The sequence below is a fragment of the Prionailurus bengalensis genome, chromosome A1 (genome assembly GCF_016509475.1).
Source record: "Prionailurus bengalensis isolate Pbe53 chromosome A1, Fcat_Pben_1.1_paternal_pri, whole genome shotgun sequence".
Taxonomy (NCBI): domain Eukaryota; kingdom Metazoa; phylum Chordata; class Mammalia; order Carnivora; family Felidae; genus Prionailurus; species Prionailurus bengalensis.
Genome location: NC_057343.1, coordinates 235,225,296 through 235,249,904, shown reverse-complemented (window position 1 = coordinate 235,249,904; position 24,609 = coordinate 235,225,296). Strand labels below are relative to the sequence as shown.

At 46.4% G+C, this 24,609-nt stretch overlaps 1 protein-coding gene across 3 annotated transcripts in view; it reads left to right on the top strand.

The window, feature by feature from the left end:
• The first annotated feature begins 581 nt into the window (after nucleotides 1-581).
• Nucleotides 582-24,609, top strand: part of ADCY2 (adenylate cyclase 2) — a 414,481-nt gene continuing 390,453 nt past the window's right edge. For all 3 annotated transcript variants that reach the window (XM_043601271.1, XM_043601263.1, XM_043601281.1), the window contains exons 1-2: nucleotides 582-827; nucleotides 23,192-23,389. In XM_043601271.1, coding sequence (XP_043457206.1) covers nucleotides 597-827; nucleotides 23,192-23,389 — 429 coding nt within the window. In that variant the 5' untranslated portion in view covers nucleotides 582-596. The remainder of the gene's footprint in view (nucleotides 828-23,191; nucleotides 23,390-24,609) is intronic.

Here is a 24,609-nt window from a genome sequence, read left to right as displayed (position 1 = left end):
GGAGGCCGGGGGGGGGGGCGCCTCCCGCCGCGCCGCGAGCTCGTGGGGGGCGGGGGGAGGTTGGGCGCCCCCGCAGCCTCGGAGCGAGGTGGGACGCGTGTGTGGGGGCGGGCAGCGGGAACCCCGGGCCGCGCTCCGGTAGCGGGGAGGGGGTGGGCCCCGCCGAGGCCGGGCGTGGGCGGGCGGGAGGAGGGGACGTCCCGGCCGGCGCCCCCCTCCCCTTCCCTCCCCCTCGGGCCGCCCCCAGCGCGTGGCTCGGCCGTCGGGGGGCGGCGGCGGTGGGCGGAGGCCGGGCCGCGCGCCGCGCGGTTGGTGGGGGGGGGGGAGGAGAGGGGCGGGCCGAGGGCCCCGGTCGCACCCGCCCCCTCCCGCGCGGTGGCGGCAGCGGCGGCGCCGGGAGCTGCCCCTGAGGCCGCCGCCCGGCCCCCGCCCGCGCGTCAGCGCCCAGCCCGGGGCGCCGAGCTCCGCCCGCGCCGGAGGCCCCTGCGCGCAGCTCGGAGCGCGGCAGCCGGGCCGGCCGAGGCGGCGCGGGGGTGGGACGCGGGCGGCGCAGCCCCGGCCGGGCGCGCTCGGCGGGCGCCCCGCGAGCCGGCCCGATGTGGCGGGAGGCGATGCGGCGCCGCCGCTACCTGCGGGACCGCGCCGAGGCGGCGGCTGCGGCGGCGGCGGCGGCGGCGGGCGGCGGCGACGGGCTGCAGCGGTCCCGGGACTGGCTGTACGAGTCCTACTACTGCATGAGCCAGCAGCACCCGCTCATCGTCTTCCTGCTGCTCATCGTCATGGGCGCCTGCCTCGCCCTGCTCGCCGTCTTCTTCGCGCTCCGGCTGGTGAGTGGCCTCCCCGCGCGACCTGCCCCGGCGCCGTCCCGGTCCCGGAGCCCGGCGCCCGGAGGCGGACCCGACCCGGACGAGCCGCGCGTCCCGCCAGGGGGCTGGCCCCTCGGCCCGCGGCTCCCGGCCCGGCTCGCGGTGGAGGGGGGGGGGGGGGCAGCGGGCGAGAGAAAACTTTCCGTGGCAGGTGGGGCCCCAGATAAAGTTGCCGGGGTGCTCCCGGGGGTGGACGGGCAGGGCGTGTGCTCCCCCACCCCGGCCCCGCGCACCCGCTGGCCCGGCCCGCTGCGCTTTCCAGCCGGCGCCGCGGCCGCAACATCTGCCCGAGACGCGACCGCTCCGGCCGCTGCCCGAGGCCGTGCACGGGCCCCCGGAGCCGGCGTTTTAGTTGGGAGTGCACGTTAACTCTCCCAAACCTGCCCTGGGAAAGGGGTTAATGGCGAGGGAAATGGGGGGGGGGAGCATAGGATTATGCATCTCTGCCCTTATATCTATTTAGTCCCATAGACAGAACGAGATAGGGTGTTGACCTGTTGTGAGTCTTCACGCTTTGAGTCTGTAAGTAGCAAGCACCCACGGACCGTTGATTTCCTGTTTCTAGGGAGGTTGTTCATCGTGTCGACTCTTTCGTGCGGGTTTTTAAAGTGGGTTTCATCACCAGGAGCCTCGGTGCAACTCAACAGCTGATGCCAGTTTTGCCAATTTATGTTTTTCAGGCAGGAATCCTTGGCTCGCTCCCTGGAGCGGGGAGGGAAAATCTGTAGATGGCGGTAAACTTCCTGTTACCGATCATTCTGGTTGTGTGGTTCAAACTTTTGCACTGCCTGCGATTGTGTATGTATGTGCACACTGCCAGGCATCGATTATCCAGTGGGGTATTTGGGGTCAGCGGTTGATCTGGAGATGTCTCTACTGAATGACTTTTGTGTGTGTGTGTGTGTGTGTGTGTGTGTGTGTGTGTGTGTGTAGCTTAGAATAGAAGTATGCACGTGCATTCGGGTCCGGGAGCAAAGAAATAAATGGACGTTTGCCTGTATTTCACCAAGTGTGTAAAGAAGCTGTCCTTCCTACTTGCCTCCTGAGCCAGATGGCACTCAGTTATTATGCACGGGAAAAACTTGTTATCATCATAGGGTTCTTTTAAAAGTAAAGTTTTCTTTCTCCCCACATTTCCCGAGAAGTGCTGTCTCCTGATGGAATTCGGTAAGAGTCCAAAATAGAATGTAGGGGATCCGGATGCCCCGGATCACACACTGGTTCTTCTGTCGTAAAATCCGGAGCGGAGAGCTCCTTTTGGTTCTGTTTTCTGGGTGTGACTTCAGCGCTGTCCTCATAGCCACGGCAGCAGCCCCGGATGCCCCCTGGAGTGGGCATGGCATCTCTGTCTCTCTTCACCACTTTCAGGACTGGCACTAGGCTCTCTAAAAGCATCTTTTGTTCATTCCTGCACTTGCAGGGAAGAAAGCACGTCAGCTTTCCTCTGGAAATCTCTTCTGCTAGGACGTGGCTGCTTGTGATTCTGTTGAATCTGTAATTCAAACCCTTCTGGCTCGTTCTCTTCTAAATGGGAAAGGAGGAGCAGGTGATGGCCTATTTATAGCACCATTAATATATTTAAAGACAAGTGTGTAGTTCATGTCTCCCCTGCACACACAGCACTTTGTTTTCTAAGATACAGGTCTCGAATTTCTTAAACCCCACTGATACAGATGTTCTTGCCTGGGCTTTTCTGAGGTTCAGCATCGTCCAGCTGTGACGCCCTTCTCCGCGTTGTTTTTGAGCTCTCCGTTAGTCTCTCTTTATACACCTCCTTTATGTTCCATATCACATGGTGCGAGTGGTATCCTTTTCACAGTTTATCCAGGCGTCTTTACCTTTCCTTGAGAAACCCACCATTTCCACACTTTCCTGGCGTTCAGCTAAAGCGTTTAAAGCACAGAGTAAGCCCTTCCCGGGCCATGGCTGTGGCCTAGGATGATGCCCAGAGGCAGCGAAATGGACTGTTCCTTGCTGTACCTGGTCTGTGGACTGACTACTGTATGAATCTTTCAAGGTGAAGAGCTCTGCAGAAACGTTCCAGAATCAGGGAGTATGAATGGTTTTGGTGGAAAGGCTCCCTTCAGGTGGGGACTGGGGCTGCAGGGCCCAGCGGGAGGTGGGAACGCCCGCAAGCCATAGGCAGTATCCTTCCATACTAGACGTTAGGGACGACTGGGTCAGTTCTGAGCTCCAGACGGCTCGTTTCTCTTTTGCTTTTAGTAATATCATAAACAGCAGTTCCGCTTTCCGGAAAATGTTCTCTGTTCACACAGAGACGGAGCGTTGAAAGACAGGCCGGTGTTCACGTAGAGCTGTGTTCACACCAAGCGGGGTGAGTTCGTTTCTCAGACTGACCAGAGCTTGGCTGCTGAGCGATCTACCTCTGGGGGATGGAAATAGCCGCCTGGGGCCAGCCCAGGTTTCCACCTTCGAGCGCTTTACAAGAATAGCTGGGCTCTGATGTAATTCAGGAGCTCGGCACATCTATTTTTGCTGCCTGAAATCTTGGACAGATTTCTTCTTTCCCATGAATCTGCCTGATTTTGGTTTCTATTAGACTTCCATCCGTTCCTGTAGTAGAAAAAGTCTGGCAATCTTCTTCATGCACATCCAGTAGTCTCCTAGAACATTTGGATCACAAAATGATCTTAGCATCATCCAAGTACACAGTGATGTTTTGCTATATGGACTTGCCTTTGTACGGTGATTTGGAATAGCTGGTAAAAATAAAAGGGTAAGTTTTGTCTTAGTAGCTCCCTAATTGACATGATTCACAAATCAGTTTCACTTAATTTCAACTTATGATCAATCAGTCCATGAAACTGCATGAAGTTAAAGTAGTTCTTGAAGTATTTTTAAACTTTTATTTTTAATGTTTATTCAGTTTTGAGAGAGAGAGGGAGGGAGGGAGACACAGAATCGGAAGCAGGCTCCAGGCTCCAAGCTGTCAGCACAGAGCCCGATGAGGGGCTTGAACCCAGGAACCATGAGATCATGACCTGAGCTGAAGTCAGACGCCCAAATGACGGAGCCATCCAGCTGCCCTGAATTTTTATTACATTGTAAAAATAAATTCTGAATTGAAACTTCACCATCTTGCTTAGTTATTTTCTACATAGGAAGCCATTAAATAGGTTTTATCCCACATTCGCTAGGAATTATCTAGACATAGAATAAATAGGATGCCTGATAGCATGTCTTGAATTTTAATAATTTGTTTAATAATTTGAAACATATTTTCTGTTGCTTTTCAAGGGTGTTGTACTGAGAGCACAGGGCATGATGGGCAAAGTAAACTTGACACCTGGCATCAGAAAATAATGGAACTCATGAGATCAGACTTTAAGTTCTGAGTCTTATGATGTCACTTCATTTTCCAGGACTGGCTCTCATTACTACATGCGTGGAACCGTCTATCAGAATTAAATCCTCTCTGACTTACCACGTCCAAAATCAGCAAGTTTTTTTTTTTTTTCGAAATTGGCCTGTCATTGTTAGCAAAGTTGACATAATTTTTTTAGTTTGTCAAAATACCAGCTGGCTCCAACCAGATTTGTTTTAGCTAAAATTCGTGATGAGAAATAGTTAATATTTCAACTGGAATGGAAAACTTTTATTCCCATACATTTTAAATAGATATTGCAACAAAATAGATTTTTTTTTTTTGTTTTGCTATGAGATGGAAACCCATGCAGGTATACATGCTTTTATTAAATATGTAATATGCATGATTTCGACTGAGAATATGACCTGTATGCTTCCTTTTTCGTGATTTGGTGAGCTAAATCTTTCAAACAATAACCATAAGTACTTGCCATTCCAAATCAGTTTTCCGGGGAAAATTGGGTATTTTTTCTAGGGACAGATATATCAGTGTTTCTACAACGGAGAAACACACACAGAAACCCAGTCATTGTACAGGAAGATTGGCTTTATTATTCCAGACGGTATTTCAGCGCCCCCAGTGGGTGGTAGGATGTCAGTGGGGACACACTCAATCTTTCACCCTTGTCTTGGGGGGTGAAGGCTGGAGAAGGCAGATAAATATGTCTGGCCTCTTCTTTAAGGAACAGGAAAAGTTGTATGTACTTCCTCTGGTCCCATAATTCTGGGGGTGCATGGGACTAGAGCTTGTTCTTAGGAATCAGAGTAGAGGTATCTCAAGATATACCTTCCCGTGAATTTCTTTGCATTCAGGAAACTCTTCCTTGGCAGGTGTTTGTAATTGCAACCAGCCTTTCACGAAGTCATTCCACTTAACTGTGGTATCAACAAAAGATGAGGAAAAACCGTAATTTTCTGCAGGAAAGGTGGTTGCAATTTAGAAGGCTGACAAGGAAGGATTTGGAAGCATCCTTGGGATCTTAAAAGTGCACAATTCAGGGGCGCCTGGGTGGCGCAGTCGGTTAAGCGTCCGACTTCGGCCAGGTCACGATCTCGCAGTCCGTGAGTTCGAGCCCCGCGTCGGGCTCTGGGCTGATGGCTCAGAGCCTGGAGCCTGTTTCCGATTCTGTGTCTCCCTCTCTCTCTGCCCCTCCCCCGTTCATGCTCTGTCTCTCTCTGTCCCAAAAATAAATAAACGTTGAAAAAAAAAATTAAAAAAAAAAAAAAAGTGCACAATTCAATATATGCACAGGACCTAGTCTTCTCCTTTTAAAAAGGGGCAGAGAAAGTGATGGTTAAGAGCATCTTTCTGCGCGGGCCTTTTGGCTTTGTGCCTTTCCATCTCTATGACCTTCGTCAAATTATTTAACCTCTCTGTGCCTCCGTTTTCTTGTTTGTAAAATAGAACGGTACCTGCCTTCTGAGGCGATGGTCCAAATTAGTGCTTGTGAAGCAGTCAGAGTAATGCCTGGCCCAGAACATGCCCCCCAGGAAGTACTGTCAGGAGAGTCTTCTGTAGTTGCATTTCCATTGTTGCTATGGAAGAACATGTCACATGGCATTAAAGCTGGAAGGCACTCTTGGAGAATGAGGACAGAGACCCAGAGCAGTGCGTTCGACTCTTTCAGGTCCCACAGGGGCAGGGCGGGGGCCAGATGCACGGCATTCGACTTTTCCTGGGGGAGCTTTCCTGGAGGCCACTGCAGATCGGAGATTCCCGGCTCCGGTTCAGGCACAATCGCGGGTTTCCTGTTGAAATTTCCTACTGACGTGAATGTCCTCAGCCCTCATTTTTCTGGAATGGAGTTACACGTCAATTCTTTTCTCTTTTGATGTTAAAACAAATCTTGGTAGAGCTGCTTCCTGACGTTGAGCTCGTTGAGGTGGGCATCATTTATTTTCATTATGCCCAGTATTCCCAGTGTCTTCCCCATTAAGCCGAGGACCCATTTGTGGCTGTGCTTTTGTTGTCTGAGAAATCTCTGGCATAAATACCGTGGCATGTAGAATCATTCCTGTTGAACTATTTGCGAAGTTTCCCCTTACCGATATTTTTAAATCATTCTATTTAAAAGGTAATAACACTGTGAGAGCTGATATATTCCTCTGTTACAGGTGTTTAATGGTGGTATTAATCACTTTGATATGTTGATCAGTAATTGCTAGTGATAGTCTAAACGGGGTGTCTGTGAAATAATCCGCTCACACAGCAGTCCTTTCTATAACTTGATATTGGCTTCGGCACAATTTACTGGACTTCACTCATTCTCTTTCCAACCTGCAAAGCTCCTGAACTGTGTGAAAGCATTTTCACTACCACATTACTGTCATCTGATGTTCAGCATAGTGTTGTGAGCTTGTCTCGCCTCCTCAACAAATCGGGATGAAACGGAGCTCCGCTCCGGGTGTTTCACACAGCCCTGGCCCTAGCCCTGGCCCTGGCCCAGGCGTGTAATTAACACATGTGTAATTGATGGCGTAGGTCTGCTTTCCTTAGAAGCTGGCCTTTCCATCAGGAGCCTACTGGTTAGCACGACAGAACTTTGCTGATAGCCCTGGATCGGGGTCTGTTTTGCCACCTGGTGTGTGCCCCTGAGAAATTAATTTACCTGCCGTCGCCTCAGCTACTGTTTCGTCGGAAATAACACAAATAGCACAACCAGGCTCGGGGAGCTCTGTTGGGAATGAAGAAGGATAGATCATATGAACATTTAGCACAGCGCCAGGCACATATTGCACCCAAGCCCCACGATGACCTCACTGTTACTCGTATATTTGTGCCACAGAGGGTTTTCCTTGTCAAGGCATCCTGTAGGTGACATGTATGTCCGGCTGGAAACTAAATGGATAATAGGATTTTTAAGTCTGGGCATGAAAGAGCAGGGGATATGTTTCTCTTTATGTGATACATCTTGTGCATAAACTCTGAGTTATTAAAAAAAAGATAGTTGGTGATCCAAAGATAGTTTAATTAAAAGTCACATTTTGACATAAGTGTTTCATTTTCCAGCCCTAAAATTCATGCCAAATGGACACTCCTGTGGCTTTTCCTATTTCTCGATTTTGTTAGCTTTGGATAATGGTGTATAAAAGTAAGATATTTATGATGTGATTTCTTGATATCATATCAGGAAATTGACAGACCCCTGGAAATTCTGGCTGCAACCACCAGGTGTGCTTGGGAGGAGAGAAGAGGATGGTTGGGTTAGCTCACGTGTGCGTCCATTTGACCAAGTTGAGGTGTGGCTGATGTTGCTTTGATGCTCACTTTGTATAAGGATACAATAAAAAAAAAAATCACAAGGAGAAAACTTCATGGATCCAGCCGTTCCTGGTAATGTTATAAATCATGTTTTTGTTCCTTCTTTTTACCTGGGCTTACACTTCTGACCCAGAAGCCACATAGTCAGTTGAGAGAGTGATGCAAACGGTAATGGGAACCTTTACCTGAAAAACCATCGTGAGTAACTTTGCCAACTACCTTTCCGACTTTGCTCCAGTTTCCAGAACAATGGTGCCAAGAAAGAGTAGGAATAGAGACCTGGGTCTAGGCTATTAGGGATACCTAAGGCCAGTTATATCTTAGAGTCCAACCAAATCTCTTAAAAAAAAAACTTGGTGCTTGAAATGGAAATTTCCAATTAACACAATTAAAATATATTGGATGAATAATTTATTGTATTTGAAACATACAGACATAAGGTACGATAGCTTCTTTTTTATTTTTGTGTTAAAAATTTTTTTTTTAACGTTTTATTTATTTTTGAGACAGAGAGAGGCAGAGCATGAACGGGGGAGGGGCACAGAGAGAGGGAGACACAGAATCGGAAGCAGGTTCCAGGCTCCGAGCTGTCAGCACAGAGCCCGACACGGGGCTCAAACTCACGGACTGTGAGATCGTGACCTGAGCTAAAGTCGGACGCCCAACCGACTGAGCCACCCAGGTGCCCCTATTTTTATGTTTTTTAAATGATTGTTTATTTTTGAGAGAGTGACAGCATGAGTGGGGGAGGGGCAGAGAGAGAGGGAGACACAGAGTCTGAAGCAGGCTCCAGGCTCCGAGCTGTCAGCACAGAGCCCGACGTGGGACTTGAATCCATGAACCACGAGATCATGACCTGAACCCAAGTCAGACATTTACCCAACTGAGCCACCCAGGTGCCCCAATAGCTCCTTTTTAGAACACTGAAATTACTGAGATTTCCCAAGATGGTTATTGCGGGTGAGAATCCTATGAACAAATCAAGTCTCTGTGGCCAGCCACTTAGAGGAGGTTCCTGGTGGAGAATATGGTGGACCAGTACTTTGGAATGGGGGCCTTGATTGCAAGGTCTTAGAAGTAGAACTTCTACCTGTTTCCCTAATGTCCTTTACTGTCGCTCAGACATGATGGTGTTGGGACATTACAGCTAGAACGAGCCCGATCTCAAAGGTGCTGGCTCTCATTTCTACGTTCTTATCCCCAAGGCTGATGTGTGTGTGTGTGTGTGTGTGTGTGTGTGTGTGTTTAATTTATTCTTGAGAGAGACAGAGACAGAGCATGACCGGGGAGGGGCAGAGTGAGAAAGGGACACAGAATTGGAAGCAGGCTCCAGGCTCTGAGCTGTCAGCACAGAGCCCGATGTGGGGCTCAAACCCACAAGCCGTGAGATCAGACCTGAGCTGAAGTCGGACACTAACCGACTGAGCCACCCTGGTGTCTCTCGTTTTATTTTAGAGAGAGCAGAGGAAGAGAGAGGGAATCTTAAGCAGGCTCCACACGGAGCGTGGAGCCCGACGTGGTGCCCTGTTGCATGACCCTGGGATCATGACCTGAGCTGAAATCAGGAGTTGGATGCTCAACCACAGAGCCACCCAGTCACCCCTATTTTTTTAAGCTGTAAAAAAATTAAGGGCAAAGTAGGTGAGACTTCAAGCAACTAGTGATCTGTGGACATAAAGGAAACAACATTTTAGACTAGTTCGTTAGTCGAACCAGTAATGATGTTAAACATTCAGAGAATGAAGAGATCAGGTGAGTACAAATGAAAGACACAGTAGTTTCAGATATATGGTGGATCAGATGTCTAATCCTTTCTCATCATTGGCTTGTAGTTAATTCAAGCATTTAACAGCCATGTTCTTCACAGTTGGTCTCTAGGTGCACGGAATGGGGTTTATCATTTGACCAATTTGATCAATTTTTGATTTTTAAGCACAGTTCTCATTGATACCTATCTGACTTCCTTATTTACATTGAAGTAAACACTCATGAACCTAGTCGAAACCAGAATAGTCTGTATGGCACTCCTGTCCCAATCCCCTGCTGAGCCTCAAACGTAAACTTTATATTGAACTTTTTGTCATCGTTCTCTTGCTTTTCTTTTTATTCATTTTATCATGTATGTATGTGCATCCGTATATATTATTATAGGCATATGGTGTGAGGTAGTGATTGAGATCAGTTACATTTTTTTTCTTGTGGTGAATGAAATTTTCCTAATCACTTTTAGCTGTTTCTTTCCCCACGTCTGTCTTTCCTACCTCAAAATTCCATATGTGAGTGGTTTGTTATGAGTTCTCTATTCTGTTCCGCTGGTTGAGTTTTGTTTTGTTTTTACCTTTGTATTCCTACACGTACACACACCCGCTATAATTGGTAAAGCTTTGTAATAAGTATTTAGATTAAACAGGTAGTAGCATTCAGCTCCTTTAAAAGTTTCTTGACCTTTTTTTCCTTCTCTATAAACTTTTTAGTCACCTTATGTCAACCTCATATGGTTGAGTATGAAAAAAACTCAACTGAGATTTTGCTAGTGTCGTGTTGAATCTCTTGATTCATTGATGAGACATTTTATGATATTAAGCTTTTCTATCCATGAACATTGGAGCATCTCTCCATTCATTTGTGTGCTTTGGTGAAGTGTCACAGTTTTATAGATGTTATTCTGTAACTTGCTGTCTTACTTTTTTTTTTTTTAACTAATAACTGAACTGCAGATTCTTTCAGGTTTCCTACATAGAGAATCATATCACCTGAAATAATAAGAGTCTTATTTTTCTGTTTTCTAGTATGAAGGTCTTAAATTTCTGTTTCTTATGTTATTGTGCTGGCTAAGAATTCTAATATTATCTTGACAGAGTTGGTGATTGTGAGTAACCTTGCCTTTTTCCTAATTTTAAAGAGAGCTCCTTCATAATTTATTTAGGAGGATATTGGTTTTGTAGATTTCCTTTGAGATTCCCTCTTGTTATACTTTATGCAAAAAATTTAAATGTGATTGGGTGTTGAATTTTACTAAGTTGAAGTGACTACGTATGCTTTTTAAGTTGTTTTTTAGTCTGTCAATGTAATGAATAATAATTATAGGTTTTCTAATATCAAACGATTTTCATAGACCTGAGACGAACTCAATTTTCATGGTATCTCTTATCAAATGTTGGATGTCATGTGCTAAGAGTTTGATTAAGAGTTTTACAACATTTTTTTTTTTTTTTGGTGAAGTGAATTTGAAATATTCTTTTATGAAACTTTGTTTGTTTGTTTGTTTGTCTGTTTAAAGTAGGCTCCACACCCAATGTGGGGCTTGAACTCATGACCCCAAGATCAAGAGTCACATGTTCTACCAATGGAGCCAGTCAGGCCCCCCCCACCCCCCCTTTTTTTTTTTAAGTTAAAGAGAGCATGCCTTCCTTTTCAGTTTTCTATAAGATTTTAAGGTTTTTGGAATGTTGGGATGAGTTGGATAGAATTTGTCTGGAAAACCACTCGGGCTTGTCACTTTCTTTATAGGACGATTTAGAAACTTCCATTTCAGTATCTTGGATATTAAAAGGATTGTTAGTATTTCTAATTTTATTTCTTGAGTCAGTTTTAATAAGATATTTCAAGGAATTTTTGCCTTTCATCCAAATTCTCACATTTAATGGCACGTCGATAATACTTGTGTCTCATTTTAACACTTTACATGTATTCTGCCTTTGGTTTTTATTTATAGTATTATTGTTCTCTTTGACCTTTTAAAATCTTGTCCGATGTCTGTTTTGTTTTCACTTTTCCAAGAACTCTCTTTTGTCTCTGTTGGGCTTCAGGGGAAGGACAACACAAGCAATGCTAAATCTCCAGGCAGGCGGTTCCAGGGTCTCTGGCCCAGGAGCCGCGAATTGAATCATCTTTTGACCCAGACTCTTTCCCTGGAAACAGTCCCTTGTCTTCTGTTTTCTGTGATCTCTGAACCTTCTCTTTGGGGTATTCTTCCTTGTCGGTCACCTTCTTGAACACATCTGGGTTGACTGTTTGGGGAATGTTCCCCACGTGGGGACTGAGCAGTTTCCTCAGCCCATCTTCCGTCATAGATGGAGAACCCAGAGTTTCCGTTAAGTCTACAACAGCCGCAGTGCAGGCTGGTATTGCTTTTGGAATCACAAATCTCTCAAAGCTTACTCAAGTTCTTACCTATTTAATGTCAGTCATCTGTAGGTGTCCGTGGTCATCATAGTTATTCTGAAGATCTACTCGTTAGATTTGCTGTATGTCTCTGCCTTCTCACCCCATCTCTCTTTCTCTCCCTCTTCTCTCTCTTACTCACTGCCCACTCCTCCTCCTTTCTCTCTCTTTGAGCCTGTTTGAGTAGTGCACTCTTTTCCATGAGGCCATTTTGTCCAGTTGAAAGGATTTTCTGGCACCATACTCCTTGGACTTCACTCTGACACACCTTAATCCATTGTTGAAAGTGGTCTTGCTTTGCCCCCACGAGGCTGAGTTTTAATCCCTTCTCACCCCAGAACCAAGTTGAGTCATTTACTGGTTGGGACTGAGAAGCATTTTCCTCTTCCAGTCTGACAGATCCATACAGTTCTGGAATCTGTTGCTTCCGCATTCGTCTTCCTGATAGCCAACCTGTGATCTCCTGGTCTTGTGTTTGCCTCATGATACCTTAGTAGATGCAGCCAACAGCAGCAAAGCCATGGTTGTAACATTTCGTTTAATGACCTCTTCTGGAGTAGAGTCAACAAACTCTGGCCCGCTGCCTATTTTTTAAATAAAGTTTTATTGAATATAGCTGGACCCTCACTCGCGTATGATCTACAGCTGTGTTGAAGGTACATCAGCAGAGTTAATTAAATAACGTGACTGAGACCGTGTGGCCCAATTAAAGCCTATAAAATACTGATGATCTAGCTCCTTGTGCAAACAGTTCACTGAGCCCTGCTCCGGACTTAGAATTCTGTCAGGGCATCTTTCCCCCTCCAAGATAAATGAGAAGATATTTTGACACATGTTGGACCTTTGCTAACTTGGTTGCCATTTTTCAGTCTCAATAACTGGGCTTTTCCGTCTCCTGCTGCTTGGCAGCTGTCAGTGCCACACAAGTTAGGTGTTGTCAGACCAGCCCCCTATCGCGTTGTACCAGTTTTTGTTTTCAGTAAAGACGGGATGGGTCGTGATGAGTTAGCAAGAAAACCCCAAATGTGGCCTAACATACCAGAGGTTTAGTTCGTGCGCACACATCCTGGCCAGGAGGGAGGTTCTGCTCAGCTTAGTGACTCCGAACGCTCAGCCACAAGTGTCTTCCCCGTGACAGGTGCTTTTGTCCTCATCGTGCCATAGAAGGGGGGAGTGCTGCGGGGCTTCAGACGGGCATTTGCATGGCTCTGCCCAGAGGACAAACCTAGGGTTCTACTCTCGTTTCATTGGCCAAAACATGGTTACTTCTCACTTCAGAGGAGGTCAGAAAGTGCTTCCCGGAAGCAACCCAGAAGAAAGGGTTTCTTTCTTACCTTCCTACCATACCTTCCTTCTGCTTTCTCTGCGTTTCTTTTGTCGTTGGCTTTGTTTTTATAATTTCTGAAGGGGGAAACAAAGTTCATTAGTTTTCAGCCTTTTCTTTAAATGGAAAGCTTGGTCCCCAAAGGGAGCATTAGGGACTCAGCAGAGAAGTCGCTAACCAGTTGGAGGTGCAAGGAGATCCAAGGACCTGAGGGCCTGCATCTGTGGAGGAGAGCCTCTCGGGGGCTCCTGAGAGCTGTCACCTTCGCCGCCTCTGCGAGTGCACAGCCAGAGAGCTGGTGCGGGGCCGTGGAGAGCCAGGGTGGGCTGGGGCCCGCCGGCTTGTCCCCATGTGTCCCCGCCCACACCTGTCCAGCGCGCCACCCTTCCTGGGGGCTGCACCTCCTGTGGCTAGCTCTTCCCTGGGAACGTTCGGGAGAGGGGATTCTGGGAAGGAGCATCCATCAATTGGATGACAGAACAACCCAGCACAGTCGGCTGCTTGTTTCCTGGGTCTTGTGTATACCATGCTCGCTGTTTGACTTCCACATAAAGAAAATAGCACGATCATGCTTCCGCCTGATGGGATGCAGCCCTTCTTTGTACAACTGAAAACACACCAACGTTCTCCCTCAAGGAGGATCTCAAGGGTCATTTTATCCACCTTAGTGATGTTCATTTCTCAGCTGTCTAAGGAGCAGTGTCCTTTAAAAATCACTTTCCTTGCATACTTGGATATAAAAGCTATTAACACACCCTTAATACATCTCATGTTGTATCCTAGGGAAGAGAAGAAAAAGAGTTACTTCATGTGCACACACGCACAGGCACAAATACATTTACACCAAGCCACGGGAGAAATATTTATAACCGCTGCTATCCTGGGTTCTACAGCAGATCACAGGGACGTCACTGGTATTCTAACGTCCTTTTACTGTCCATTCCATATTCAAGCGTCTTCTTATCTGGTCCTATTTCCTCGGTGGGTGGGGTGACACAAATAGTCCCTTTACCTGGTATTTTGCAAACAGATAATATTTGTTGTTAGAAGTTTCCGTGAACTTTTATCACAGGATACGGGAGCAAAAGAGACACCCTACAACCTGCATTGTGTCGGACCCTTCCTTCCCCTGCCTACGTCGTGTATGAGCAACCCAGTTTTTCTTGAGGGTGTCCACCCGTCACCCCAACCGGTACTAAAAGCTCTTCTCTACCCATGGGCCCAGTGCCAACAGCAGCCTGGTGTGGCCGGGTAGCAGTCTGTCTCCGGTGTAATGGAAACGTTATTGAGTTCCTCAGAAGAGGTGTCCTCCTTCGGCAACTGAGCCCTCTGCGTTGGAACAGCCTAAATTTACAGGAATGGAGTTAAGACGTTTTTTTAGAGGGTCCTTCAGAGGACAGCCGCTCCTGTTTCCACCCATTGATTCCCAGACCTGTGGATCTTGGTGGTGGCAGAGCCCGTGCCGTGCACTGGTGGCTGTTTCAAAGCATCTTTTTGCCCTGGAGGGTATCTCCCAGCCTACAAGGTGGTGCCCCCACGTGGGCACCCTGGGCCTTTAGGAGCTCTTTCCCCCGCTTCAGTCAAGGAAGCTGCTTGTGGGTGATGAGGAACAGGGTAAGACCAGCGAATTCCAAGAGCATAAGCTCATCGTCACACATCATTTGCTGTAAAATGAATGCTTCTGTCAACAGCAAGGCTCCGTGAAATACCTCGTGAGTGACCACGGCATTGGGAAAGTCCGTATATGGTGGTTTGGGTGGAAGCATATGGACAGGAAAGCAGAGCCCTAGCCAGAGTAGGTTCAATTCGAGTGAAAACACGCCTTCTGTCCGTTGTAATCAACCTGCCACAGACGGCTGGCTCGTACTCCCGAGAATGACACACGTAAGGGGCTCAGTTACAGTGCTTCGATTCTCTCCTGTTCAGTGGCCGTAGTCTATTCTGCAGAACCAGACATAATCCAGATGTCTGGAGTTTTACTTCCTCTGGCAGTAGGTCGTAGGGAACTCTCGGTGAGGACATGGGTACGGATCGAGAGAGACAGGGTAGGCGGTGTGGGGGGAGCAGAACCTATGAGTACCTGTGACATTTGCTCATGCGACTTGTGTCTTCACGGTCTGTCTGAGCCCTGGCTCCTGTGGCCCACCTCCATTTGCTGATGGGATGCCAGCTTCATGCCTGGTGGGTCACACAATGGGTCCCATCGGCATGGGCACATTAGATTGCAAGGAGACTTGGTGAGGGTCCGTGGTTGGCATTCAGTCCCTTTTGGGGTTGGTAATTAGCGAACCCCTGTTTCTCAAAAAGAGAATACTTATTTGCAGAATCACTAAGAATTCTTCATAAAGCACTGGTTTGTGTGGAGAAGTGGACGCTTTTCCGGGAAATGCGTGAAGACAAACTTGGCTAGTCATCTAGGAGGCCACCAAGATGGAGGAACTCAGTGGAAAGGTTTCTGGGAATCTGTTCCTTCTGCATAGCTACTGCCTCTGTGCTTCTGCGGCCAAGAGTTTGCTGGACCACTGTTCACCAGTGGCCAGAAGTTGCCAGAAGTGCTTTCTGAGCTGTTTACTCTATGGTAAATTCTTGTTTAAAATAAAATAATTTATTTGTAAATGTTTGCATTTTTGCTTTCATTATGAAAAAATACTGCTGGTTTCTTGGCGATGTAAGGTCGACTGTTATTTTTTGCTCCATACCTGTCTTCACTCTCTTGCACTGTTGAAATTTTTGTTCCCGTGTTGTCGTTCTTTGTGGGTGATCCTTCCTTCTCTTTGAACACTGTTAGGACTTTTTCTTGATCTCTGATCTTTTGCATGTTTACCATCATGCATTTATGTTTGTATTTCTTTGTGCCTCACTGGCTGGACTTGTCGATTCATGGTTTTTCATTAGTACTGGACATCCCTAACTGATCCACCTTTAGAGGCTTTATCTCCTCAAGTCTCTTTATTTTGTAACTTGGGAACTCCAGTCAGACATGTTAATGCCTCCTTATTCATCTTATTCTAGTCTGTGTGTCTTAGGTTTTTTAAATCTTTTTTATCTCTAACATTATAAAGGAATATTTATATTTTGGTGCATTGCACATAAACTCTTTGGTTAATCTTCCAGTTCACAGATTTTCTTTTTAACTATTTCTTTTTTCTGTTTTTGTTTCCATATTTTTTTCTGTTTCAACTGTTGAGCTTTAAAATTTTTTTTCATGTTTTATTTATTTCTGAGAGAGAGACAGAAAGAGTACGAGTGAGGAGGGGCAGAGAGAGAGGGAGACACAGAATCCACGAAGCAGGCTCCAGGGTCTGAGCTGTCAGCACAGAGCCCGACGCGGGGCTTGAACTCACAAACCATGAGATCATGACCTGAGCGAACGTCAGACGCTTATCCAACTGAGCCACCCAGGTGCCCTGAACTATTGAGCTTTTATTTACATGATTCTGTTGATCAGTTTTACAAGTGCCATTTTCTGTATGTTTGCCCCTGATTTCTTTTGTATGATCATCCTTGGAAGCGTATCCCCTGTTCCTTTAAACATATCATATACAGCTAGTCTGTATTGTCTGGCTGTCATTTTCAATGTCTGCAGTCCTTGGGAATCTAAACCATTTGTTATTTCTGTGGACCCATGTTATTTAGTGATTGGTCATTTTTGGCGATTTTTGTTTTAAGATGTCGATTGACTTTAATTGGTTGGAATATTGCGGTTGTAAGTGGGGAAGCTTTTACCTGAGAGCCACTGGCTTCTCTTTCCAAGATAGCTGAAATGTGCCCCAGTTGAGGTTTACTCAGTCTCCCTTTGTCTGCGCTTGTAGTCCTGTGGGTCTACACACTGTTGAGGCATCTCAGCCCCTTGGCATCTCCATGCACCTGCTGCCTGCAGGACCAAGCTGGTTTTTGCTCCTTCCAGCTGCCTCTGGCTCCTTGTCTCTGTGGGCTAGGCTTCCTGTCTACGTGCCCCCCTCCGCCGAGGGCTCAGCACTCATATTTTGTTTTGTTTGTTTTAATAGGGGTGAGAAGGGGAGTGGCTTGGAGACCTTGTCTACTGCTTGTGAGACTAGCCATCCTTCAGGAATACTTTGTACTTGGGGTCTAGTTGTAGAAGGGAAAGTTCTTTAAAGTTTGATGCCTCATATGGACTGTTGCCCATTAAAATACACTTATCTCATGTCATTTTTTGTTTGTTTTGTTTATTTATTTATTTTGAGAGAGAGAGAGAGAGAGCGCGCACACTGGTGGGGGAGGGACAGAGAGAGCGGGAGAGAGAGAATCCTAAGCAGGCTCTGCACCAGCAGTGCAGAGTCTGACATGGGGCTCGATCCCGGGAACTCTGAGACCACAACCTGAACTGAAACCAAGAGTTGGATGCTTAACTGACTTAGCCGCCTAGGTGCCCCTCATGTCTTTATTTCTTAACATGTGAGTGAGAACACCAGCCTGTATAATAGGAACTGAGAATAAGTAAATATGGTCAAGCCTTTAGGCTATGTATTTTTGTGTGACTGTAACAAGTCACTTAATTACAAGTAGTGGATGATACATCTTTCTAAGAAGGCGTAAACACCTTTGTCTTATGCATTCTTAATTATTTAAAAACTATTTGTGTGTTATTAATTATCCATCATGACAAACTGATGAAGGTTTGGGTATGGGAAAGCTTCCAGAAGTGTTCAGAATTACTTTTGCATTTTACACTTAGATCTGTGCTGTGACCCATTTTGAGTTAATTTTTGTGAGGAGTCTAAAGTATGTGTCTAGATTTTTTTTTTTTTTTTTTTTTGCATGTGGTTGTCTAGTTCTAAGATGTTTTGCTGACAAGACTGTTGTCGCTCCGTCAAACTGTCTTTGTTCCCTTTGTCCTGATCCTTTGACTACGTTTAGCTGGGTCTGTTCCATTCTGTCAATCTCTCTGTCTATTCTTCTGGCACTACCACTCCTGCCTTGGTTACCGTAGTTTTACAGCAAGACCGGAAGTCAAGTAGGGTCAGTCCTCCTAATTTTTTCCCGTCCTTCCACATTGTGTTGGCCATTCTAGGTGCTGTGCCTGCCCATGTAAGCTTTAGAATCAACGTGTTGATATCTACAAAATAACTTGCTGGGATTTTTATTGGGATTGCATTGACTCTATAGGTTAATTCAGAAGGAATCGACATCTCGGCAATATTGTCTTCCTATCCATGAACATGGAACATCTCTCTGTTTTTTTGAGATCTGCTCTGATTTAGTTCACCATGGTTTTGTAGAATTATTTAATCAGAATTTTTGTTTATTCCTTTCATACCTCATGATGAAATGGAGTATAACTGTATATGTGGGAAAGTGAAAAATATATTTTCTACTATATCACACGTACGTATATATTTAATACACGAGTGAATGAATGATAATATGTGTCTGCTCACATGCACCTGTAGTCAGATATATATCACAGCTAAAAGCAAATTTATTTTTGCCTCGTGACCACACTTCAAAGTAATTTTTCATGATAAAATGTTATTTAGAATGTAAAGTGGGCATCACTCCAATAATGAGCAGTCAGACTAGCCTTGGTGAGAGAGCATTGCGATTTGAAGGAGAAAGGGCATGATGATCATCATGGTAACAATTTTGTTATTTATGGTGCACCTGTATGTACTGAATGCCCCCAGCCATGCAGTATCCGTGTTGCTTTTACGTGGAGAAACAGGTTTAGGGAAGCTCGCGCTCACCTTGAGTCGCACAGAAGTAAGTGGGGATGGGTTCCTACCCTCTGTCTGTTGGACTTCAAAGCACTTTTTTTTTATAGAAAAGCAGTGTTTTGCATGAGACTGCCCTTTACCATGTGAGTGAAAAATAGTACTGTTTCACAAAAAAGTGAAAGATGCGAGAACGAAAACACACATAATCTGTTGCCCTATGGAAAAGCCTCTAAGAGACAAAAGAGCTGTCACATAATACATAAAAGCGATGGGTATTTAATAGACCTCTCAATTAGGAGCCATACAAAATTACCAGAAAATGCATTGAAAATGAAAGGATAAAGTGTTAAAAGGGACTGAGCTAGGGGAGCCTATTACCATTACATAGATGATACCATGTTCGAGATCTCCCTATGAAAAGGCATTTGAGTACATTTCATTGTAAGGTACTTTTTAAAATGTTTTAAAAGGCATTTGAGTACGTTTTAGTAGTAATAAGGGCATTTCATACATTTCATTTAGTTTGTGTTGTGAATTTTTTTTTTTTACCTATATAAGGCATGTTTTAAAGGCATTTTATTACTAATAAAGGCATTTTCGTACATTTCACTTAGTTTGTGTTGTATGGTGAATTTAATTTAGATCGACAGTGTGTTAAATGTTTTAGTTCACTTTATTTTAAGCTAGGTTGTTTGTCTTCTACTCTGAATTTTAAAAACCGAAGTGGCTCTGAAGAAAACAGCCACGGGGTGTGCCTCTGTGACTTTGTTCATCATCCTGTCCGCTGGGAATGGCCCAGGGGAGGGAGGAGAGCCTCGTGGTCCAAGGACTGAGGGCATTCCTGCATTTCATTTACTTCCCCTCCGAGAGGCCCCTGATGCCAGCAGGGATGCTGGGGAGGAATGTAGTCCCTAAACTCATACATCCTTTAATGAAAGCTCTACTGTGTTTTCCTTGATGCCCTATAAAAGATCCTGTTTTGTAGAGAAGTCCGTATTAAAGCTTGTTTGGAGTTTGAGTTCAGAAGGCAAGTGCAGAATAATTGCTGACTGTCCCCTTTAGGGAAGAGCAGGATTCTTCCGCGGGCTCAGGTCGGGTGGTGGTTAGGGCCACCGGCCTCATGAGCAGCAACTGGTGGGCCATCAAAAGCTGTTGGCCCACTGGGAGCCCGCTCGCCCAGCTGAGGCTGGGGGATGCCGTATGATGCTGGAGGTCCTCCTCTGCTACGCGGGATCCAGCCGGTCCTGCCGGGCATGTGCCCACAGGCTCAACACCAGCCCCTTAGGGTCTGGGGCATTTGACTTAGGAGCCTTGGGAATCCCCTTCCTCCCTAAAATGTACTAAAAATTATAGTTTGCAACTGTGTTAGCATGAACATCTATGTAACCTTTGACCCTAAGAGCTTGTGTGTGTGTGTGTGTGTGTGTGTGTGTGTGTGTGTGTGTGTTTTGATTTTAGAAGAAATTAAAACACATTTGTGGACCCTTAAAAGTATCATAGGACTAAGGCACTGTGTCTGCTATGCCTAATGGAGAGGTCACCTTGCAGCCCAGACAAGGCACTTCTCAGTGATTGAGACCCTGAAATTAAAAAAAAAAAAAAAAAAAAAAAAAAAAAGTTAGAGACGCCAACATTTAAAACCCGAAACAGTATTAAGTCTGACTGTATGCACTGTGCCCACCATGGTAGGATGTTGGGTCTTTGTTTTTGTACAGTTAGATCTTTCTTTTCTTTTTCTTTTTATATGTTTTATTTAATTTTGAGAGAGAGAGAGAACGCGCACACAAGCGGGGGAGGGGCAGAGAGAGAGAGAGAGAGACAGAGGATCCAGACTCCATGATGACAGCAGTGAGCCTGACGCAGGGCTCAGACTCATGAATTGTGAGATCATGATCTGAGCCAAAGTAGGACACTCAACCGCCTGGGCCACCCAGGCGGCCCACGGTTATTCGATCCTTTCAAAGAGAAGCGCACGGAACCACAGGTGATGAAGATCTCCCCCCCTCTTCCTGTTCCTCTGTTCCTATACTTACTAATTTTCACTTTACCGTCACGCGTATTTTCACATCATCTCCAGTCTTTCTGGAGAAACGAAGCCCATAAAGTCAACGATTATTTCTCCCCTACTGGGTCAATGAAATAACTGAACCGTCATGCGAGGCAAACGCCTGTCCTGGTTATTTACAAGTTAGTGTTGTGTCCACAGTTCAGCTCACTGTGGGAGGTTTACAATAAAATAAGTTTTCGTGGCTCCGTGTGTGTGGCGGTCGTAATCTCAAGTTGGGTGTCCTCAGAGGACATGCTGTCGTGTCCACGTGCACATTTATTTGTGGTGTCTGAGCGTGGGGAGCGCCCGCACCTGTGGCACATCTGGTGCCCTTGGCAGTGGTCGGAAAGTGTCTGAGGTTGTGAGTACAGCTCAGGCACTCCCATCACGGGCATGAGCGGCGACGGAGGGAGAGAATAAGAATGTGCGTCTGATCCTCTTGTCTTCTGCTAGTTCTCGGGGCCTCATGTTTCTCACCTGTGGAATAGTGCAGACACCATGCCCCAAATAGGGGTGGCGTAAATATTAAAGAGGTTCACATACGAACGAGTGCTTAGCACAGGAACGTGTATCGATTGGTATTTGTTGTGATTGTTCTCCGTGTTGTCTTGGATCGTGGAACACGAGTGACGGTGGGAGAGAAAGGGAAAGGAAGTCAAATGGGGGAGGGCCCAGCGCCCCTTCTTTGCCCTCGATGTTCCTCTGGAGTCTGCGTGTGATTTGGCCCATGTGCTCTGCTTCCCATGGTTTCACGTTGGGATAAGGCCATCTCCGGGGTGACGCCGGAGCCTGCTAACAGGATGGGGTGGACCCCGTGCAGACCAGAAAAGACGAAAGGCTCACCAGGCTCTAGTGTTTGAAAGAACCGTCCCCAAAGTCCCAGGTGTTACTATATACCCTTTACTATTCTGAAGCCTCAGTGAACGATCTTAGGGTCCTGGCCATGCAGGTTCTTTGATGGAAGGTTCTTTGGGTGCTTTAGGGGCTCAACATGTTTGGATGAGGGTTAAAGACCTTAGCTGGGTTCCAGCCACAGGGAATGCCGTTCACGGCCATGTTCTGGCAGCGCTTTGCCAAAGCCAACGCCTGAATCGTGCGGCCGTAACCAAAGGAAACACTACGTCTGTCGCGTTGTGCTGAAATCCTATAGAATGGGAATAGTACGCCTTTCGTGTGTGTGGCTGGAAACACATAGATAGAAAATGAGCATTAGTGTGCAAAAGTGGATTTCAAAAAATGCATTAGGAAGAGGCTAATGCTATATGCTCATTTTCTGTTTGCTACGAGAACGCGAGAGAAGTGGGGCGGGAAGCCTGCAAAATGGCACCTACTTGTAAGTACTTCCTGCTCTCTCATCTGCTATAGTTAGGCCTTTCTGACCCTTTCCTGTTAACCTGTGATCCCTTTAAAACATTAATTGCCATGCATTAAAATAAAAGCCCATCACTCTAGAGACTCAGGCAGTTTTTAGATTTTTAAATAAAACATGTCAAACCCATTTGGAAGCCTTCGTTTTCTGAGGCCGGGGTATTTCTGATTCTCTGATTCAGGCAGTGAAGTTGGTTGTCTTATTTTTTATCCTGATAGCAAATATTCTTACATTCACGTTGGCATAAAACCCACTTCTCCATTTATCAGGGAGAAATCTAAATGCAACGGCATAGCCGGTTTGCATAATTTACATATACAGTACTGGGTTATTTCTGTAGGGAAACGTCGTTATTGAATGGGAAGTTTAAATTCCTCAGAAGTTCCAACCATTCTGCTTCTGAAATGACTTATTTTTATTTATTTATGTATTTACTTATTTATTTATTTATTTATAATATAATTAATTGTCAAATTGGTTTCCATACAACACCCAGTGCTCATCCCAACAAGTACCCTCCTCGGTGCCCATCAGCCACCTTCCCCTCTCCCCACCTCCCATCAACCCTCGGTTTGTTCTCTGTATTTAAGAGCCTCTTATGGTTTGCCTCCCTCCCTCTCTGTAACTTTTTTTCCCCCTTTCCCCTCCCCCATGGCCTTCTGTTAAGTTTCTCAAGATCCACATATGAGTGAAAACATATGGTATCTGTCTTTCTCTGACTTACTTCACTCAGCAGAATACCCTCCAGTTCCATCCACGTTGCTGCAAATGGCCAGATTTCATTCTTTCTCATTGCCAAGTACTATCCCGTTGTATATATAAACCACATCTTTATCCATTCGTTAGTCGATGGACATTTAGGCTCTTCCCATCATTTGGCTATTGTTGAAAGTGCTGCTATAAACATTGGGGTACAAGTGCCCCTCTGCATCAGCACTCCTGGATCCCTTGCGTAAATTCCTAGCAGTGCTATTGCTGGGTCCGTAGGGTAGTTCTATTTTTAATTGACACTGATTAATGCGGACATTTGAGGACACGAACCCTTGGCATCACGATGTTTCTAAACCATACCTTTGCGATGTTTTTCTTCCTCTTAGGAAGTCGAAGACCACGTGGCGTTTTTAATAACAGTCCCAACTGCCCTGGCGATCTTCTTTGCGATATTCATCCTCGTGTGCATCGAGTCCGTGTTTAAGAAGCTGCTACGCCTTTTCTCTTTGGTGATATGGATGTGTCTGGTGGCCATGGGGTACTTGTTCATGTGCTTTGGAGGCACCGTCTCCCCCTGGGACCAGGTAAGCTGTTAAAATATTTTTTGTGTTTTCTTTATGTGCTCTGATTGATGACACACGAGTCTTGTAAACTTGGCCCTAAACTGTAAACAGGAGACCCGTAGCTGGGAAGAAAGCCGTTTGAGATAGCCAGTCTTCGTGGTGCCCCGTGGGTGAAGTCACTCAGTGCCCGTTTTGACTTACCAGACCTGCCAGCAGCCAGGGTGCAGGCCTGGGTCTCACCTCATCATTTGTTCTATAGACGGCTGGGTCCGGATTGACTTCTCATACTGCGTTTAGCTGCATAGTCTCCCTGGTCCGTGAGGGTTTTTTGTTATTCCAGGATCCCTCTGGGATCAGAGCCTTACCTGAACTCTCCAGCACTGGTTGTTGAAGTTGTACTCTTTCTCAGTTATTAGAGCTTTCTCCTTGCAGACATACTTCTGTGACCCTGATTTTCTATCACCCTGATTCCCTCATATCAGTAGGATTGCTTCATACACCTGTTGGGAAACCCATGGTTTTTCATGTTGACCTTGGGGAGGCTCTTAGTGTAGAAAATGGCTACATCTGAAGGATGTTGGCTCTTTGGGACTTTCCTCCTATTGTGATGCTGTGTGGGTGCGTCCCCGGATTGCCTGAGTAAGCGGGATGTTGTCTAGGGTGCAGGGCTGGGCTGCAGAAATGATACATGAGTTGCCAGCTTCAAGCTCGTAATGGAAGCCACGGGGTCCTGTAGCCATCCCGGAAGAGCGTGCATTGAGCACTGGGAGTGCTGTCACAGAGCTGATGGGGACCCAAGACCTGGGGGGCGGGGCGGGGAGGAACAAGAACCAGAGATGAATAGAGGAGAAGGCATTAGGAGGCCAGGACCAGTGAGGGAGAATGACAGGAGAGGCCAGAGAAGAGAGATTCGAGACGGCAGCGGACAAGAGCGCTCAAGTGCCGGACCCAGAGAGAGTGTGGCTGGTGTGCTGTAGTTGGAGAGAGCCCTGGATGAGCTCCCCAAAGGGGAGGTTTCCAGTGGGTTCCGTCAGGAGGTTTGGTTGTTTCGTGGCCTCTGCCAAGCCACCATCCCCTTTTGGCCTCGGTTTCTCTTGCAAAGGGGAGGCTCTCCGGTCTCTGGTCTCTCTGCTCCAAAGGATGCTGTTGTTGTGGACAGCTCCCGTGGCCAGTCTCCCCGTCCCTGTCCCCTTCAGGCTCTTTGCAGGGCTGGGTGTGTAGCCCCAGGCTCCCAGCTCCTT